At 44.2% G+C, this 20,929-nt stretch overlaps 1 protein-coding gene across 1 annotated transcript; it reads right to left on the minus strand.

Annotated features, from left to right (window-relative positions):
• Nucleotides 1-1,939: 1,939 nt before the first annotated feature.
• LOC119167976 (uncharacterized) lies at nucleotides 1,940-19,740 on the minus strand. Its single transcript, XM_075885650.1, has 6 exons — nucleotides 19,621-19,740; nucleotides 14,552-14,688; nucleotides 14,410-14,489; nucleotides 13,882-13,965; nucleotides 6,647-6,661; nucleotides 1,940-2,903 (listed from the first exon to the last, which is right to left on the minus strand). The coding sequence occupies exons 1-6, from the start codon at nucleotides 19,627-19,629 to the stop codon at nucleotides 2,698-2,700; spliced, it is 531 nt and encodes a 176-aa protein (XP_075741765.1). The 5' UTR covers nucleotides 19,630-19,740; the 3' UTR covers nucleotides 1,940-2,697.
• Between the last annotated feature and the right edge of the window lie 1,189 nt (nucleotides 19,741-20,929).

Here is a 20,929-nt window from a genome sequence, read left to right on the forward strand (position 1 = left end):
GTGCATGAATAAGGGTTCTATATTTCTGTAGCTCCGGCAGTCAATTGATAACAATAACAGTGTACCACCCACTGTTGTGAGCATGCATGCACTCGTTTACCCTTTCATTCCCGGCTTCTTTGACAAAAAGCAGAAAACTCATCTATTGCCTTATCAAAAGCACTATAAGTCTACGTCCGCAATTACAAGCTTATTCTACTCTTGTACGTAAATAATACCATTGAACTACTGCTACACACTTTAAGGGAAGCACCTCGCTAATACAGTTGAAAGTGAGTTTATTGGTAATATGCTATGCTCGCACCGTTTCATTAAATGGAAAAAAATGAATGGGAGATGTTTAGTGTTTTAAAATAAAAAAAAATCTATTGTATCGACACCCAAAAACTGTCATGTGATTGTAATAATGCCAACTTATTTGAGCTTGCCCCTGTCCCATATTTTTCGGTGTTGTTTTTGTTTGCGCACACCAGTTTAGCTTGAAATTACGCCTGCATGTCGCAAAAGGCTGGCAGGGTGGCAAGACATGAAGCTTCGTATATCACAAGGAGATGCTGTTGCGGGTCTTGTCATTAGCGAGTCTTGCATCAAACCATACCCACTGAAAACAGTTGCCAACGCTGCCTTCCCGTCACCCGACCACAAGAAAACCGTACGTCAATTCCTCGGCTTCCGTGCCTCCTGAAGACACTTCGTCAAGAAAACTGCGGAGATCGTAGAGCCACTAACGTACTTCCTAATCGGCGGCGTGGACTTTTAGACGCAAACTGTGCAAGTTGAAGCATTTCAAGAACTGAAAGGACGCTGGCAGATACTATTGATACTTGAGAATTTTGACGGACATGCCGATATCAAAATTCGGGGTCTGCCGCAGTCGAGCTAAACGCTAACGCCAAGAATTTTCAATCGAAACTAAAATAGTCAAATGCTGTAAAAGAGAAAATGGCTTTGCGGGCAGTGACGCTGAATGTCATGCCTATAGGATCAATGGAATTTCGCATAAGTACGTGCTACTTAGCTATCACATGACGCACAGCTTACCGCGTACGGATAGACATCGCATATCGAGACGAAGCGTATCTCATGATTAAGTAAAGCTTTCAGCGCAAACAGAGGGTAGTGGGCGTGCAATATAGAGAAAGGTTAAACAGCATGTGAGCGTTTAATAACTTAAATAAATAGATGGGAATCGTGCATTTCACGATTCAATACAGCGTGTCATCACCTTCGTAACTATACATTCGGATCAGCGGAGCACTTTGGTTCAAGGAAGTGCCTCTAAATGTTGGGAAAATGAATGGTCAAAGTGAATGTATAAAAGTATCAAAAAAAAATAAAAGTAACCTTACCCATTTAAACACAAACTTTGTCAAGGAAATATTTAGTTTCATTTTAATGTGTATTGAGTAGCGACATGCAAAGTTTTCGACAAAATCGCAAAGTTTCGGTTTCTGCTGCACGAACCTAAAAGTTACCGGAATCAAGAAAATTTCTCTGTACTTCACAGCACTGAATTCCTCCGCGCCTATGCTCATCATCAGCGTCCAGTGATGGACACAGCTAGTCCGCGGAGCCACCGCGCTAAGCTTGCCTGCGGCGCGAGCAGAGTATACGAGCAACGAAAGGTCCGCGCTTCTACCGAGGGCGCCCCAGCCAGTGTTGAACGTTAGATCTGGCGGTCACGTCAAGTCCCCATGGTCAACCAACTTCACCGTTTCCTAACGTTCGCATGCACACTGTAATCTTAGCCCTATTTTTGTTATTTATTATAGGAGCGATCGTTTGACGTGACATAGGCACGCACTAGCAGTTTTCATTTTTGTGTTGGGTTAGTATGTGTGTGCTTGAGCATTCGAAGTGTAAGAATAGCTGAATTCATTCGAAATTAAGAGAGCGCAAAAGACGGAGGCCAGCGAAAAAATGACACAGACAACAGCGATAGCTCACCACAAAGTTTATTTCTCACAAGCGGCAATCTATGTCTGCGCATTCAAAAAAAAAAAGAAGAATAGCTATTGAAAAAAGGCCTCTCATTTTGTCAATTTCAGTAAGGGGTACCGAACAGCCTATGCACCTACTTCAGCTACGTTTTTCTACCGGATTTTCTTCTGTTGTAAATTTTACAAAGCGGAGAATAAATAATGTAACTTCTAAAACATAGCCATTGAAATTACCTGCTCTAAGGCTTTAAGACTCGACTAGCGCGAAGTGGACTTTTCATTTAGAACTTAAAAAAAAAACATGGTATCTAATGTAAATCAAGTGAAACTTTAAACGCTCGTTTTCTTATTATGAACAATAATGATGAGAACTAACAAACAATAATGCCGAAGAAAGTAAAGCGAGTGTAACTAGGAATAAACGTAACACAAAAATCAAGAAAGAAAAGTGGACAAAAAGATAACTTGCTGACAGCAGGGACCGACCCGGGGATTTTCGAATAACGCATCCGATGCTCTAACACCGAGCGACGGTGGCCGTGATGCATCTGTCCACTTTCAGGTTATATATGAGCATTTAAACGTGGAAGCGTCAGTCTGTGCAGCCGGTAGCCAATACTGCGAGTGTAGAACAGTGAATATGCCGACACTTATATTAGTTCATCTAATAGCATTGTTGAAATATATTGGGTCTTTATGTATCTTAAAGTGGCCTTCAATCACTGTTAAGTACTAAATCAGATGCAGTGACATAAATCTAACGAAGATGGTGTTTTCTCGGTACTTCTTTCCCTTGAATGAGAATTTGTTGCTCTATCTTCGTGTTGAGTATGTCTTGACATCTTGGCTGATATACTTGAGAAGACACTCTAGCGAGCTTCGCGAAATTTTTTATACATCCATTGCTAGGTCCACGCGATAAAGAGGAGTTTCGGACTCTCAGGTCATAGATGAGTTCAGGACCTAAAACAAAAAAATAACTTTAAAACAGTGTTTCTATACGGGCCAAGAGCATGGCCATCGCATACCGGTCAGTAATAAGAAAATGTGTTTCTCTAGCAGGAGCAAAAGGGGTTAGTTTGTTCCAGCAAAGAAAATGGAAAAATGATTCTAGGTACAGTATAGAAAGTATGCCAGAGGCTGACTGCAATCTTCTGCGCTGTGCATTTATTCTGATTACCTAACAGCATTTGCATTTGTTGAATTAAACTAGAATGAACCAGTACTGGTTTCAGTGGAGTGAGTCTGGACGATGCATTGCATGTGTTTGAGCAGCAATTTATTTCATTCAAAGATCACTGTAAAAGATGGGTTAGAGTCTCTTAGAAAAGAAAAGCGTTTATTGAGCATAAATACTCCTGCAACAGCGAAAATGGCCAAGAAAGTATGCAGCGTCTTCTAGAATATCCTAATTTAGTGTTTACAGATAAGGTTACAATTTAAAATAGGGAAGCATACTTGTAGAACGAGGGGCATCACGGCATTAGTGGTGGTGCTGAAATGGTCTTGCCTCAAAAATTGATGCAAGGTTTGTGCATTCCACCAGTATTCATAACAGATATGTCCGTACGACCACTATATAAAAATTGGCCCAGTGTTATGTCTGAAAACCCTGGTATGGTTATGACGATCGCCGTAGTGGACGACTCCGGAAGTTTTTACCCCCTGGTGTTCTTTAACGTGCACTGAAACCGCAAAGTGCACGGGCGTCTAGCATCTCACGTTCATCGAAAAGCGATCGTCGCAGCTGCAATCGAACCCGCCACCTAAGGCCCAGCAGCCGAGCAAGTTAACCACTTCACCAGAGCAGTGGACATATGGCCGCTCTCAAAGACGTTATGCGCTTTTCTCTGATCATGCGCCTAAATATTTTAAAGTCAAAGTCACTCTAATTACCTATGCGGTTTAGAATTGCTTGGGTTTATTTGAGAAAAAGAAGTACTTATGTTTTCTCTTTGTGTATTTTTGTTGCACTGCGTGCGACCAAGTTTTTGTAATGAGTTCTCGCAGTGGCATTTTTATTTGTGTATGCCGGGCCAACGCAGTTCTTGTAAAACTTAAAGACAACCCCTTTGTAATCATAGGTCCTGCTTCGCAGCTGCGATGCTCTTCACGCAAAATTGTAAATATTAGAGCTATATACACATTACAAAAGCGTTGTTGACAGTTTATTTGATTTATTTCAGATATGCACTGTGTTATGAATAGATACAAGTTAGGAATGTTTATTTGCCTATCGCGGTGACGAATGTTGTGATTCCTATAGCTTCCTTGATTAACGCTTTTAAGTAGTGAGTGCGTTGGGCAAGCAGATGAATTCTGAACTATGCTGATTATGAGGGGAAACCTTTCAACTTTTGCCATGATGATATAGTGTTTGGGGTGATCATCAATAAAGATATTGATGCTGATGAACGCGCTGGCAGAGCTGACGGTGAGCAAGAGTGTTTATTTGGTGATGATTATGACAGTCATATCAATGAACGCAATAATTAGCATGTTAATGATGGCAATTATTTACAATAATCAATGTTTCGAAGCAGAACCGTTAGCAAGCGAAATCCCAGAAAACAATTTTGTGAAACGTTGCAAGGCACCTTATGAATTCGGCTAAGGTGACTCGAAGGTTAAGTATAACTTCTTTTTTCTTTCAGTCTAAGAATTGATCCTTCCTGAACTTTGATTCTGTACGCGAGGTTTCGAAGAGCCTCTAATATGAGAGGCGTTGCAAGTCGTGAGAACCTTACCTCCTTTTGTACTACCTCCATTATCAGCCGCACCTTTTATCAAGACAAGATTGCTCGTTATGGGGCGTCAAAGTGACTTGATGATGCCGTCACTGATTTGGTGATCTGTGCCCAAATGCTTACGTCACCTGGTGATGTCATCTCGAGAACGTGATCTTTGCATCACTTCTGTTTACCGTGGCACCGGTGACGCCCAGGATAAATTCAGACGTTTGAAGGGGCACATGAGGATTTTGCATTGATAATTAATGATGATGTGCACCCTGAGCGTCATGATGAAGCCGTAGATTATGAAAGTGAATAACGCACCTGGCAAACTCATCGGCAGGCAAACTTCTCATGGAGGATGAAGCAAGGGTCCAGGCAGTGGGTGGCACACACAACTCGTGCCTCCCCCTCCCCTTCCCCAAAAAACTTTTTATCTGCGGTTCCATAGAATGTGCAAAATGATCACTTCAAGAGGGTGCCCCTCCTGAAATGAAAAAGGTGGCTTCCCCGAAAAACATTTCTGATGGGTCGACCTCTCCCATAGTCACCTACGAGGAGGGTATGCAAACACAGCCCCCTCCCCCCACACATTCACATAATAAGGCGGGGGGGCTCTGAGAATTAGGAAGGGGGTGTGAAGTCATACTCATATATTGACATAATAGGAAGGGGGTGCACTGCGATGAACCTTCGTGTCCCTGAAGGGGAAAACTGCGCAAGTTTACACTCACTAGCTGCAGATTCATAGCACTCGGGGAAACTTTCGTTGCCTAGAGTACACTTTGGAGGTGAGGTAAAATTTATTGTGAACGTTTGCTGCGCCCGCCAGTTCGAGTGGAGTGTCCTAGCCTACAGAGGAAACGCAAAAGAGGCTCTTCTTAGCCGAGAAATTTTATGGCACCACCCTATTAACCGTTGTGTCAGCAAGCGCATCAGTGAAATTTACCGTGGTGTAGTTCTTTCTCACCATTTGTAAAAGCCAGCATCGCAAGATACGTAATTCGCATACAATGTTTCAACAATGTATTCGCCATGTCTGGTCGGTTGAGATTATATATAACAATTTGGGCGAAAATGATGAAACCTTAAGCGACATAAACAGCTGAAGTGTGCTTTTTTTGTCTATGCACAGAACTTGCACCTAAATCTTTCAATAGCCATCTTTGTCCTTGTGTAGTCATAGCAAACTGATTATGAGAACTACTTAGAGCGTATTCGCTACTTTCTTCCTGAATCTACATGAGCAGCCTTATCGTTACGTTGAGCTCCCAGAAAATATATTAGCTTTTCGTAATGCACAGCTGTTTCAGAGAGTTTAGTTCTTTTCGTCACATGAACCTTACGTCGTCTGCATTAGCATAATCTGTGTGTGTCCTATGATATAGAAGACAGACTGCATGGCATAACTACTACTAGGCAGCTGATGTGTGTGGATGCCACGAATGCTAAGTCAATACTTGTTAGGCCGCAACATATATGCCGGACGTGCTGCTTTAAAATTCTTTCCCAGCACTAAAAAAACAAATGCGTCGAAAGTAAAATATTCAGCATGACTGTGAGCATTGACTGACTCATTTCACTGCATTATGAAAACGCGTAGAGAGGCCCATGCTGACGCTGGTCGCCAACTTCAGCGTTACGTGCGCAGCAGATTCGAATCATAATGCATTCAGCTTGTATTCTTCTGTGAACTAAAAAAAAAAGAGAAACAGGTAAAAGTATCATGCTCATCACTCATCATAACAACTGTTTGGGTTCTTGAGGAGTGAATGCCATTATAAAAAGACCACTTATCTTGGTCTACGATTTTAAGGACAAACATCTTCAGAGTTTAACTTTTTTTCTGTATTGCTGGCTCGACATTTGTTCGAAATCTCCCCGGCATGAACTGTATTCGAGACCACCTATGTGTATGAGGACTTAACCTACTGCACTGTAGTGAGTTATACGTCATGTGCATTTACGACTTACCTGCAGATTCAAGACCTAGAAAGAAAGAAGAAATAACGTGATTTTCATTTTATGTTTATTGTTATATTGAAAACATATAATAAAAATATAACAAAATAATCAGCACAGACTGAATAAGCCCTACAAGACTTCGTGGCAGCATAGCTGGTGGTAATCTAGCTTCTCCTGACTTGGCGAGGCTTTTACCCACTCAGCTGTCTTTTTTCCCATCCGTTTTTACTATAAAATAATAATACCTACCACTTGCTTGATCTGTTATGCTTATATATATATTTGTTATGGTACCTGCAGGCCACTCGGCCACAGCAGTTCTGCTGCAATCGTTATATAGTGCATATGTGCCAAAAGCATTCGGAAAGTATTATCACTTTGGTCTAGCAAAAAAAGAAAAAGAAACACGGAAAAGTACTGCAGGGGAACACCAATAGCGATCCGCACTTTGCAACATATTTTGTTAACCCTATGTATCGTGTGCTTCGATGGGAGCACGTTCCGGTTCGTAATAACGATAACTTTTCATATACGCTGCATGCAGAAGTCGAACATAATAGCTGTTCTGTAGCAGAAGAGCTCGATACCGATAACAATAGATATTTTTATTCACCTACAAATATCGCGCCTATACCCAGCGACAACGTTTCCTGAGAGCATGCTCTCAAGAAAAGTTGTCGCCGAGATGAAATGGTGGCACCGAAGTGCCACTTAATTTATTGTGAGGGTGAAACAATTGGAGCAAGTCGTAGTAAAACACATGTACTGTTCACTTTGTGAAAGTATTCTCTTTCTTCCTTTCGTAGACGGCACCACATTTTCAGCGCACGCATTTTCAAGAGTGAACCAAGCGCCCGTGACGTAGTTGTTGATTGAGCGGCGGGAACGCGCTATTTGAGGTTTCCAGCAAATACATATACTCCGGTCAATTTACATGGGTCGTGAGATTTGGAACGAAAAGTGTCGAAAACGTAGTACCACAGGCATCAACGCCCGCCGACGATTGAAGCGTGACTAGGGGAAAAAGGCACAAAGAACCGAAACTGAAAGCTCGATATTTTTCTTTTTTAAATAACCGTAATTTTATATATGTCAAAGTTAACTGTACAATACTTTGCGGTTTATCTGACATTTGGCGAAATGGCTCATTGCCTCATTTTGTGATCGAGGGCCTGAAATCTGGGGCGTATCTAGGCAATCTGCTATCAGGGCTTGTGTTTAGTTCAGTGCATAGCCGGGTCAGCGAGGCATCACCTACTTTTGCGTGGTGGTTTCGTGCGCACCTACCTTGGTTTGTTTGCTTACGTGCTGTTCACTAGTGTGACAATTAAGTGCTCAGCTAGCTCTGCCAGAATGTGTAAATAGCTGCTCCTGTGACAGCTGACTGCCTTCTCAGGCGCAAGGCTTTTGGTGACAGGGATTGCGACATGAAAAGCAACGAGACGCTGTACTCTACGACCGCCAAAAGCGATATTTTCAAGGCTACTCCTAACTGCCGTGGTTTTCCGTGATTGGTAAGTCCCACCGGGGTGGTCTTGTGGCTAAGGTACTCGGCTGCTGACCCGCATGTCGCAGGATAAAATCCCGGCTACGGCGGCTGCATTTGTGATAAAGGCGAAAATGCTGTAGGCCCTTGTGCTCAGATTCTGGTGATTTTGCTGCATTAGTGATGAAGGCGAAAATGCTGTAGGCCCTTGTGATCAAATTTAATGGAGTCTACCACTACAGCGTCTCTCATATTCATATGGTGGTTTCGGGACTCTAAACCCCGCATATAAACCAATCGTGCTTGGGAAACGTAAGTTTTTGAACTGTTGTGCGATTGTGCACGTGATATCACAATTTATTCATCTGCCAAGTTTTTGGTGTATGTTGATCATACGCTATTCGGCTAATGAAACAACCCTGCTTCCTCAGTCTTTCCTTTTGATATTTTGGTCTTCCTTTTATTTTGCGCATGCGATCACTGAGCAACAATGCGAAATAAGATCGTGTATTTGTAACGCACGTAGAAAGTCAGAAACAAAATCAATTTCACGTCATTTATAACAAATGCAACACGTTGCTACTACTACCGGTTGGGACGACGTATCTTATTTTCAATTTTTCTTTGCTGTTAGTTCTCCCCTCCATACGTAGATGGCGACGCTGGCAATGGGCCGCCAACTACTGGATACATGGGCTTCTATAGAAGTTGCGCCACCAGTTACATATACCTTGCGTAGGGGGGTGTATCCAGGCAATCTGCTATCAGAGCTTGGTTTTGTTCGGTGTGTTCTCTCTTTCGGCCTATTACCGGGTCAAGGAAGCATAGCTCACTTTTCCGAAGTGGTTTGGTGCATACCGGCCGTAGTTTACTTATTTTCTGCTATGTTGTTGACTGGTGTGACATTTCAGAGTTGAACTAGCTCGAATAATGTGTGAATTGCCACTTCAGTGACTTCCGACTGCTTTCGCCGGGGCCCTGCCGGCGTGCCTCCTCCCTTAGCGATGGTGAACGTGACACGCTAAGCAACGAGACGCTGTACTCTACGGTTTCCAAAGCTACTTTCTCAAAACTGCTCTTTCACTGCAGTAGTTTTCTACGATTGGGCAATGTGAGTTTTCAAACAATTATGCTATTATATTCGTGAACACTAACTGCATCTGCCAAGTTTCTGTGCGTATTTCAAGTAGGAAATTTGGCTTATAAGATGACTTTGCTCGCTCAATGGTTTTTGTTTTTATTTCCCACATGCAATTATCGAGCCCCAAGGCACGAAAAAATTGCGTATTACTAACAGAAAGTAAAAGATCAGCAATTAAGAAAAATTACGATTTCGCGCCATGTAGGGCAAATGCACGATATCGCTACCGCTTGTGGTAGTGACGTCATATTTATTGTTCATTTTTGTTTGCCGTTGGTTGTCCCCTTCATACGTAGATGGCGACGGTCGCAACAAGCCGCCAACTAAGGGGTTCATCGGCTTCTATGGAAGTTACGCTACCAGTTTACACATAGCTTGATATAACACTATAATGAACACTGAGCTATCGAAATGTTTGTCCCATTCAAGTTTTCGTGATTGCTTTTTAAGCGGTTCACAATGCGAGAGAGCGTAACCAAAAAGAGCCACAAATTGTCGTAAAACTTGCTGAGCAATGCGAACGGGCGGGATCCCCAACTCCACAGCCTTCGCTCCAATGTCAACATAAGCTGTCACCTGTGGGGGTGCTGGCACCCCCATAAAGTTGTTTGCGCCGCATGACGCACATGTCTCGCCCAAAAGCCACGTTTCGGGTTATAACCACCGGGCGATAGGTGGCGTTGTGTTCGGGTACAGTACCATTATCATCATCATGGTCGTTACAGTGGTAGTGTCGGCAGTGACCCTGCCGACACTACCACTGTAAATTGATTGATTGATTGATTGATTGATTGATTGGCGGAAGCAAGCCCATGTGGCGGGCGAGAGTTGAGCGAGTCTCTTCGGCGCGTGGCGGTTGTCGCGAACGGTTGTCTCTATCGTGGGCCCTCGGCCCGTGGTACCGCGGCCTGCGCGCCCGGGGTCCTCGTGGTAAGTCATGCGTTGGCGACGCCGCCTTAGGTGTGTTATAGTGTTTGTCATGCTATTGTGTGTTTGTCATGACGTGTATGGTAATAGTATGTACGGATGTCCTAGTGTGTCAATTAGAATGGATGTATCGATTCGGCGACAGAATCGTCGTTCTAAATTAGGTAAATAAATGTATGTCGTTCTTTGGTTTGTACCGCCCGTGTCAACTCTGGGCTTTCACTTCAAGAGCGTGGCGTGTGCTCGCTCGCTAATTCGATACCCCGCACTGGTGCCTCACGTGGGGCCTGAACTCACGACCCTGAGATTAAAAGTGTCATGTTCTACCGACTGAGCTAGCCCAACGTGGGGCTCTTGGAGTATTGGACAACAGTTTTTGGCGGTTCGGTAGAAGTTTTTGTTAGAGCTGGGGTAGAGTAGGCCTAGGTGAACTTCTCGTTGCTAGCGTCGGCGGTGTTCTTTCTTGAGAAGCGAGGAGATTGGTTCTGTGACGTGTTTGAATTTGTCGGCAGGTTGAGTTCTTTTTTTTCTGCTCGCAAGTTCTTTTTTTGTTTTCGATTTTCAAAAACGTTGTTCAGTTAGGACGAGAGCCATGCGGTCTGCATCCTGGGGTGAGCAAGGCTTAGAGCACGTGGATTGTAGGCCAGGCCCAAAGCGAGGGAGTACGTAAGCCTCGTGGGTGGTCCGATTTTCTGTAAATAACTTCTTCTTTCTCTTTGGGTTCAGGCAGCCGGGCGACGTTGCCGTCTTGTATTGCGGCTCGATGCCGGGGCGTCGTAACACCGTCCGGAGCGGTGGACGCCGACCGCTCGGTAAGCTGCTGTGTGCGGCGAGCGATAGGGCCACCTCACAGAGTGGATGTATCCTCACCACTGCCTCTTCTGTGCCTAGGCTGAGCGCTGGGTGGATGCCGGTTGTTGTTGTGCGACTCGTTAAGCCTAAGGCTCTGCGCAGCCGACTGCCGTGCGTGGCACAACTACGTCGATCGTGGCGTTGAGGTGTTGCACTCTGCTTCTCTCACTTTTTTTTTATCTTGCGATGCACGAATCAGGAAAAGTGTCCTTTGTTTTATTTTGAGCTTGGCGTCTCGGCCGCCACCGATGTATTAGTTAGCAGTACTGACCATCGTGCCAGGTGGGCGAAAAGCCCGAAGCTCCTTTCCCTAGACCATGCTCCATTGTTTCTGTCGAGTGTTTCGGAATGTGCGCAGCGAGAGTGTTGTAATCCACGGCTGGCTGTCTCATGCACATCGTCAGGGCCTCTGGCCAGGAATATGGTCGGAAGGTCGGGTGATGGAGATGCCTGGGGACTGCGAAACTGCCTGCAGTACGGCGCCCTCGTGAGTGCTGGTCGCAATCGGAAGACGTGTCGGCGAGAGTGACGGTTCGTTGCGCCGACTGCAACATCGCTGTTGCGGGACCGGTACTGAGGTGAAGTCGAGCTGGACAGTGCAGCATTGTCGACCGGCGGTGGTTTCGTGGTGCATGGACATATGGGGAAACGTGTGATGTCATTTTTTGTGAGAGCTTGTGTAGGTGATTTTTTTCGTTCTTAGAAATATGGTTTGAATTAAGATTGAGGGAATGTGGGGGTGCTGACGTGCCCTGTAAAGTTGTTTGCGCCGTATCGCCCACTTCTTTAGCCCAAAAGCCGCATTTCGGGTTACAACCACCGGGCGATAGGTGGCGTTGTGTTTGGGTTGAGTGCCACTATCATCATCATGGTCGTTACAGTGGTAGCGTCGGCAGTGACCCCTGGCGGAAGCAAGCCTTGGTGGCGGGCGAAAGTTAAGCGAGTCTCTTCGGCGCATGGCGGTTGCCGCGAACGGTTGTCTCTAGCGTGGGTCCTCAGCCCGTGGTACCACGGCCTGCGCACCCGGGGCCCTCGTGGTAAGTCAATCGTTGGTGACGCCGCCTTGGGTGCGTTATTGTGTTTGTCATGTTATTGTGTGTTTGTCGTGTTATTGTGTTTGTCATGGAGTGTATGAGAATAGTGTGGACTGGTGTACTACTATGTTAATTACAATTGATGTATCGATTCGATGGACAATATTGTCGTTATAAATGAGTTAAAGAAATGTGTGTTGTTCTTTGTTTTGTACCAACCATATCAACTATGGCCGTTCATTCGAAGAGCGTGGAGTGGCGCTCGCTCGCCAATTCGATACCCCACACACCATGCAGAGTTATTAATAGATGAGGTTTTTTACCTTCCCTTGTAAACCTTTGTTTTGAAATCTACTCAACGGAAGTGTTGGAAACCCTCGGGTACTTCAAACTTTGCAGTTATTACAACGTAAGAAATGAACAATATTATATGCCAAGAAGAGAGAGAGAGGGGGGTGGGAGAGTAAGATTGGACTAGCAAACACTATCAGCGTTGCGAGTCGAGAAAGAGGGGAAAGTACGAAAAATGATAGGCGAAGGGGGCCAAATAAACAGTAAGGATGGTCATGCCGCACACTGGATTGAGCTCGACCCCTAGATGCTTCGGACCGAAAACGTCTATTCTACTCTAACGCAGTCGCATATCGTCTGGCTTCGCCTCATCACGCAAGAAGTCTACTCAATACGGACTCTGATAAAGTCGTCAGTGCGCTAGCAGTGGTTATTTACAATAATAATAATAATGATAATAATAATAACAATAACAATACTAATAATATGATGATGATGATGAAAGAACAAGAGATGGCCGGGAGGGCAACGAGCCGCATGCCCAGTTGGCTATCCTACTGCTACGGCTACCTTTACAAATAATAGGTATACTGCAAGTTTCACATGCCGAAACCTAGATAAGTTTATGAAGCACACCATAGAAGTGGTCTGCGGCAATTTCGAGTGGCACCTCAACGCGCCCATAAGTGTAGGCTCACGGATGGTATAGAAACATTGTTCATTGTATACCGCTGATCTCTATAACCACTTGTGACCACGGCGGCCAAGAAAAAGAGAAAGAATTTTTTTTTTAAGTTGGCCCCGTATTTGTATCTAATCTGCAAATGTATCTTGCGTGTACAGAGAGTGAACAAGTATTTGATCTTCTGCGTAAGGAAATCGGTGAATGGTATTTCGGAGGTGCTGCATTAGAGTGCCTCGAGCGTGCAGCGGATGCGAACGAGCACATCAGGTCACGTCGCACGTGAGACATGAGCGCCACCTGGCAGTCTTCTTGCAAAACGAAGCGCATGGCTCTGAGACGGGTGTGCGCGCCCGTCTCAGAGGTGATAAGGTGAGGAACGCAAGGCGAAGGGTAGGTGCCACCACCATCGCGTCTTTGCAAAGCGTTGGAAACACTCACCTTTTCGTGCAAGCGTTGCATGGTCAGCGCAGCGTGCTAAGCGCTACGTTCCTTAAAATTGCTTATGTATGTATTTTCTAGTAAAAGATGCACATGCACAGTATATACGTGTTGTTATGGTGCCCCAGACTTGCGCAATAATTGCTTATTATAGACAATTGGACAAGTATGAACGCTAAAGCTAGAACAACATTGGTGTGCGCTGAGAATGGGGTTTGCCATTTCAAATACCCGGTGCCATTAAGAAAGGACAAACAGACAAATGTACAGACAGACTGACCAAAATTTTTGTGTCGAAGGTCTCCAAGAAAGACTATCGTCTTTAAAAACAGTCCACCTGTATGCCGTGACGTTTACTCCGCGGGAAAAGAAGTGTACAGCCAAACTGACCTGGAAGTACTGTAATCCTAATGACTGCACATCTTGACTTCTTGCTCAGATACAGCAACTCTTCAGTAACGCTCTGCACAATCGCTGAAATGTTAATAGAGAATTGAGTTAGTTCACCCTAATGACCATAAATTGGTTTTATTACACTTATAGGTTTTCGAAAAATTGCACTATATTGTGTTTCTGTTGTTGTTACCTTCTTACGGTGTCAGTTTTATCAGTACTGCGTTACCGTCCAGACTCCGTAAGCTTTCCTCCAGTAGTGAAATAGGCGATAACCGGCTACTTATGCAACACAGAATATAATGTCGCAAAGTTTGATTATTACATTTGAATCGTTTCCTATCGCTTCAGTTTGGATGGTTCATGCTGTTTTATAGTGTATAGGATCATTCTAGCATAAGCAAAATTATAAATTGATGTCAGTTGCCAAGTACAGATCCCGTCACAAGGCAATCACTGTACTCTTATTTCGTAGGTTTATAAGCAATCCCACAAGATGCTTTCGAAGTGGGAAAAAACTCCTACCTTTTGCTTCACGCGGAATCGTAATAAACATTCGATTTTTATTACTTGGATCAAACGTCCCTTGAATATATACAGAAACCCTGAAAATAGAAGCGTTTGTGTCAACATGGAATATCTAAAATATAGCATGAATTGTGAATACTTTGTTTTGTTTTCGTAGTAAGATCGCATCAGAAGAACGGAAAGTCTGCTTATCATCGCCATTTGATCCACTTCGCATTCGCGAAGAGCGCTTGATGTGGTGTTATATAACCATATTGGCTCATGCGTGCACAGAAACTGAAAAAAAGCAAGAAAGTTATAATTAAGAAAATGTCATGGTAACTAAAATTACATCAACTTCCGCTAAAGGCGACCATAAGGCGATGCGAAGAAGAACAGTGGGTGCATGCACTACGCGTCTGCATCGGGTTGAGTGGGTGTTTCCGTTAATGTTTCTATTAATGTGGCGTATTTAGTGTTATCATCGTATTCGGTGTTATTTGGTGGAGTTGGCATTGTCAATTTCAGGGTGTTGAAGTTGTCTAGTGAGGTGTTCTGCACGGGCGTTGGACTCACGTCATCTGTCCGCAGCCGATGCATGCGCTCTACAATGACGCTTGGCTTCGACGTCGGCTTGCGTACGGTGGGTTTGGCTTAGCGAGGCTGCCATTGTGTTTCGGCATCTCCAGCCTGTGTCTGATCCGTAGCAGTTTACCGCTGACGTTTCGGTTTGTGCTCGGCTTCCCAAGACCGGAGATCGGCGTCCGCTTGCCGACGTTTACGTTGCGCTTTGGCACGTCCAGCCTTCCGCTGCTCCAACCCTGGCTACGTGATCTTGGCAGGCATCTAACGCTTAGAGAGTGTAAGAGGGGAAGCTTAAACGTCTTACGTAGGCCCTTACTTATGCAGGAATGCTATTGCGTGTGAGCGCGTTATGGCAATGCCTTGGCCAGCTGTTGCGAATGCGAAGGGTGGCTGCACACCGGGTTTGAACCCCTCTCTAAGATGAATTGCATCTAAAAAAAGCAGCGAAGTACAAACAATGTAAGTAGATGGCCAAATTAGCACATAATTAGGGACACATAACAACAGGCTTGTATGCGAGCCCAATTCAGCACTTCCGAAGTGTAGGACCCAGTACTTCTCAAGTGTAAGTTTCTAGACTTCGTGTTTTTCAAAACTTCATGCAGTTGAAACACGATTTAACGAAGCTATGGCCTTGTTCGCAATATCAGTGGAAGTGGGAAAGTTAATCATATTGGGAACTTGGTTTGAGGTCCTTCAATATATATAACTGTAATGCATCAGCACCCGAAAGCTTTAACAGCATTGTTTTAAACATCCAGCAAGCCTGGACATGTGAATAAAATGCGCAGACATGTTCCTGTGGTGCAGGCCTTGTAGACCATCAAGTGAGGCTATGACAGGCCATCAGATACAATAGTTGCGGGGGCAAGTGAAACGAGCAAGTTGTGAGAAGATCAGTGCTGTCTCTCACACAAACACAAAATAACGAAAGCAACCATTACTGCCAGTGGCGACATTTTTGTACATACGAGAGGTGCCGCATGCCGAGTTTGTTGTTTGGAGCAGAAGTGTGGAGTGCAGCCTTGTAAAAAAAACGCTAAAATTGTTACTTATGTGCTTAGATAGTTCAATGCGAAAGCGTTGGAGCAGGTGTTCGTTGAAAAGCCCACACACGCCAAAATTAGGAGGGAACTACCGCTTTTTTCGCACTTAAAAATTAGTTTGTAATTCAGGTTTAATAAAGCATCTGCTTGATGAAAGCACCTGATTTGTCACCTGCTAAGGAGAAAAAAACTTTGTGATGGCGGCGCGACCTTGGACTCTCCCATGTTCGGCGATACAGCCAGGTAGACGCTCATGTGAAACTCCACGAGTTGGTAATTTATGAAGACAAGAAGAAAAGAGCTAGACCGCGGAAAAAATTCGCAAAGGAACGGTCAGTAGCATAGAGAGTGAAATAACAAATGGTGTTACTCTGCGAGTATTTCCAGTGACAATAATGGCCGCCTGTACCGCCATCTTGTACGAAACGGCGGTGTCATTTACTTGGTTGGTTATTTAGCGTGTGGGTGCGATATGAGGCCTCACGGAAAAAAAAAATCTTGCGGTCATGGCTAAGGTGTCTAGATCTTTTCAAGACGATAGTGTTATTGAGCACGATGAAAAACACCGCCTGTGCCAAAATTATTCACAAAAGATTACCCCTTCTTCACTGATTTACTGTAGAGAAAACTTTTATATATTGTGTATAGCGCCAAGCGGGTCTCGATCAATCAGCCTATAAGTAGCTGCCGGGAAATACAAATGCCTTCCCTAGATTCGCCACTTTGTAAAGTCGGCTTTTTTTTCGGTCGAGTTTAGGTGTACTGAACCAAGTAACAAAAATAAATAAAATGTGGGCCACCTCGATGAAACATTTCTGTGTTGAAAGCTCGCGTTGGCACATGATATGCAAAACTTCTCAGAAGGATGCTAAAAAAAACTGCATTGTCTACGAAACTGCATAATATCAATTATGTGTGAAGCTTTGTGTCGGGCCAACACGAAAGTTTGATTTTCGCATCGCATCGGCTACATCTTAAATCGTGATTTTTGGGAAGTGGGACTGCATCCACTTGGCCAGTATTAATCTCCTGTGCATAAGCGGGATACCCCCTACACATAACTAAACGTATTATATGCACTTGTCGACGAAGCATTCAGCTGAAAGTGAAAAATGTCGGTGGAACACTTAGCAGTTGGTGAAAAATAATAAAATACACGCTCGTTGCTACTGAGCATTGTGTGAGGATTAGTCGTTTTACTCTCCTCCTAAGATATATTGCATTGATCAACGTGACTTTTTGCCTGACATGACACCTGAGCTCCAAGCACCAGCGTAGTTGTATGATAGACTGCTCGGTTTTTATGCAGGGAGCCCGTATTCAAACTGCGTTTTATTTTGGATTTTTTTTCTCCTTTCATTTCATCCTTGTTGCGTTTTTTGCCGAGGTCCACCAAGATTTGACTGACGTAGTTCCATCACAGATATAGCGTTATGAAAACTTACAAATACAGAACAGAAAAAAATAACACAGAAGAGAAAATTTCACAAATTTGAGATCCCCAGAAACCGAACCCATGACATTTCCGTTCGCAGCTCTAAACAAATGGCGTTTAACCAACCGCATCGCGCGTTTGGGAAAAGTACTTCAGACGCGCCTTTTTTACTTTACAATCCTCTCGGTATACCTGCACTCTTGGTTTGTCGTGGCAGTGCCACTGCCTGAGAGTGGAGAAAAGAACTACTGCATTATGATAATAACGAGTGCCGGCAGAGAACGCATGCGTAGTATAAAAACTACGGTACACAGTACCTTTATGCAAGAATTCGTGAATACGCTGGTATCAGGGAGCCCTGGCCGTGCCACCTAGATGGTGTTAAGCCTACTCATCAAGGCACAGCGTCAGGAAGCGTGGCCTCCATGATTATTAGCTACACCATTGTTTCTGGAACCACGGGGAGCCACGAGCAATTTGACTCGGTGACGACGCAGTTAGGTGCTTTGTCATTCGCCTTGCGCTAGCACGTACAGCTTTCATAAGCACCAACTGTGTTCCATCGCCGTCTACTCATACAAGCGCGTGAGCACCGACAACGAAAACTGCTACATTAGGCGCCACTGAAAGACAGTGGCGTTGACTTACCAATTTCACGCAAGTGATTCGGGTGTAGTGAGGGACACGCAAGGCAATGCGGGAGGCTTTCGCGGCTCAATCTTGGAACTCTGCCTCTTGCGTTTGTGAAGCTGAGCACATCACAACCCAACTGGCTGCTTTACACACACTGAAGCAGGGCCGAGGTGTCATACCTTCGCTACAGTTACCCACCAGCCCACTGATGGTCGCCTTCAATGCGCAGAATTCCAAGTACACCCACAAGATGGTCGCCAACCCGTGAATGATGCAGCGTTCGCTGCAGCAGACCGTCACTTATAACAAAAACGAGTTTGTTAAAACGCGTTTAGTTTCACTTGGAGGTTTTGCAAACGCGTGCAGTCCACGTTGGATTAGCGCGATGCCACTGTGCGTGCAATGCAGTATCTTGGACATGTATTATGCAAAAGAAATGCGAATGAGCACCAATATACATTACATAGTAATCTGCTGCAAATATACAACCACTTCTCTGAAGACACATTTCACTTTTGTGTGATATACTGATTTCTGTATAACGAGGATCAACTACACTTTTTTTATATCTTTCGGTTACTTTCTGAAGTCTATCAGAAATAGCTACGATGACACCCCTGAAAAGAAGGAACGGGCGCCTAATAGCTTCGTTCTAGAAGTAACAACAGAGACAAAATTGATACAACCGACACGTGGCTGCTGACGCAACAACAGCTGTTGTTGCGACAGCGGTCACGTGTCCGTTGCTGCGTGCTAACGCTGCTTTCCCAAATTCACGACTACGCACCAAGACTTCAATACTGTTAGTTTGATTTATGCAAGTGGCATCAGTGGCGAGTAAATTTTGCCAGCGAAAGCCTTTGCAACTTTCCAATGCCTGTCACAAAAGAAAATGAAGACTATTAATATGTGGTGTGCTTTTGGCCAAGTGTGTTAGCATCCACGCATAACAGCTCGCGTTTAGTGATAAAAATGGTGCAAAATGGAGCATCTCAACAGCCACCAAAGTCTTCGCAAAATATCATTACCATTCGAGGGAAAAAGACAATTTTGCCTTGAACGCTATAAAGCGAAAGCAATAACAGCAGTTTCAAAAACTGTAAGTCAGGCTATCAGCTCAGTCATCTTGATTAAAACCTGGCAAGGCTTGTGTATTGTGCGATTTCAGTGGACATGAAGCAACACCAGATGGCGGAAGTTTTCAACGCCGTTCACTATAATACGTGCTTCATATTCATATTGCCATTTTGGCACGTGAAACCCTAGATAACATTACTGCCCAGAGTGAAGCGGCCTGCATGCTACGTAAGGCTTCAACGAAAACGCAACGACATTCTTGATGTGTGCGATGGCATGAGCCGTTAGCTCATCTCCTGCATAGATACAGTGCGCGTGACTGCAGCGGACTGTGGTGGCACGCGAACGCTCATGTGCAATTATATCCACACTTTGATATACGAACATAACCTTTGTCAGAACAGCGTGCTGATTTGCAAGTGCGGTGCCAAAAATATGCAATGCCTTGCTCACCCTTGCCATGCTGTATTCCTTGTACTCGGTCAAATTTTGGTGATTAAATCCCTTCACACGGTTTGGTTTCTGCAAATGTTATAAGGAAAGTTATTTAGTTGGTATCTCCGTGCCATGCGGGAATCCTATTTTTTTTCAAATAATCTATTATTTTCCAAATATATATCAACGATGAATCGCTTCACGTGACCCGGCTGTTACTTGATAACATCAAAATTTTCATTCGCAGTGAGCGAAACATGACTAGAAAGATGATATTGTTGTTTACGCCTTGCAATTTTGACTCGTAAATATTTTTACCTTCAAAAGTTCGCAGAAAAACAGAAACATGGGGTCCACTGCTTGTTCAATTCTTTTCCTATTCAGGTATACTTTCTTACAGTAGTCTTTCACATGTTTTGCTGTCAATAAGATTTACACCTTGCTAAAATCATGTCTTGAGTATCAAGGGTCAGCGAAACACATGTCTTTTAGACACATTTTACATGATGATATATTTTCGGTAATAAAACTAGGCGTACGCAAATTAGTAAGTCAAACATAATTGTTTAAGGCAAGCAAAAGTTGAAACAGTGGCGATCGCAATAAAATGACACGTGAGAAAAACCACCCGATGTAAATCCTTACGTCGTAGGCGCGTAATCAGTACTTCGTCGTTGTCGGCACATTGATCGTACTCTTTCTTAATGTATACTGTTACTTGCAAGAGCATGAATAGCATTATTCGGACCGTTTACATTGTAAAATTTATGGGCTACTGTGTGAAATAGTATGGCCAGTCAAGCTGTGAGTTATACAATATATTTTTATATGTACATTTACTTGTGTCTTTAACTTAGCAAGACAGCCCCGCCGCGGTGGTCTAATGGCTAAAGTACTCGGCGGCTGACGCACAGGTCGCGGGATCGAATCCCGGCTGCAGCGGCTGCATTTTCGATGGAGGCCTAAATTCTGTGGGCCAGTTTGCTTAGATTTAGGTGCACCTTAAGAAACCCCAGGTGGTCGAAATTGCCGGAGCCCTCTACTACGGTGTCTCTCGTATTCATATGACGGTTTTGGGACGTTAAACCCCACAAATCAAATCAACCTACTTAGGATGACGCAAAGAATACGTCAAACGGACGTCTACATAACTTGGTAAAGAGGAAAGTTAGCACAGAATGTACCGGCATGCTGGACATAAATGTTAGCTCATAATATGTATACTATAAAAACCCTGTTGCACACGTCACAAAAATATTTCCCTTAAGAGAGTGTGACGCCGCAGTGACATGTGGAACGTGGGCAGTGGTATGCGAATGTGCACAAG

Source organism: Rhipicephalus microplus, unplaced genomic scaffold (genome assembly GCF_043290135.1).
Source record: "Rhipicephalus microplus isolate Deutch F79 unplaced genomic scaffold, USDA_Rmic scaffold_226, whole genome shotgun sequence".
NCBI classification, from domain to species: Eukaryota; Metazoa; Arthropoda; class Arachnida; order Ixodida; family Ixodidae; genus Rhipicephalus; species Rhipicephalus microplus.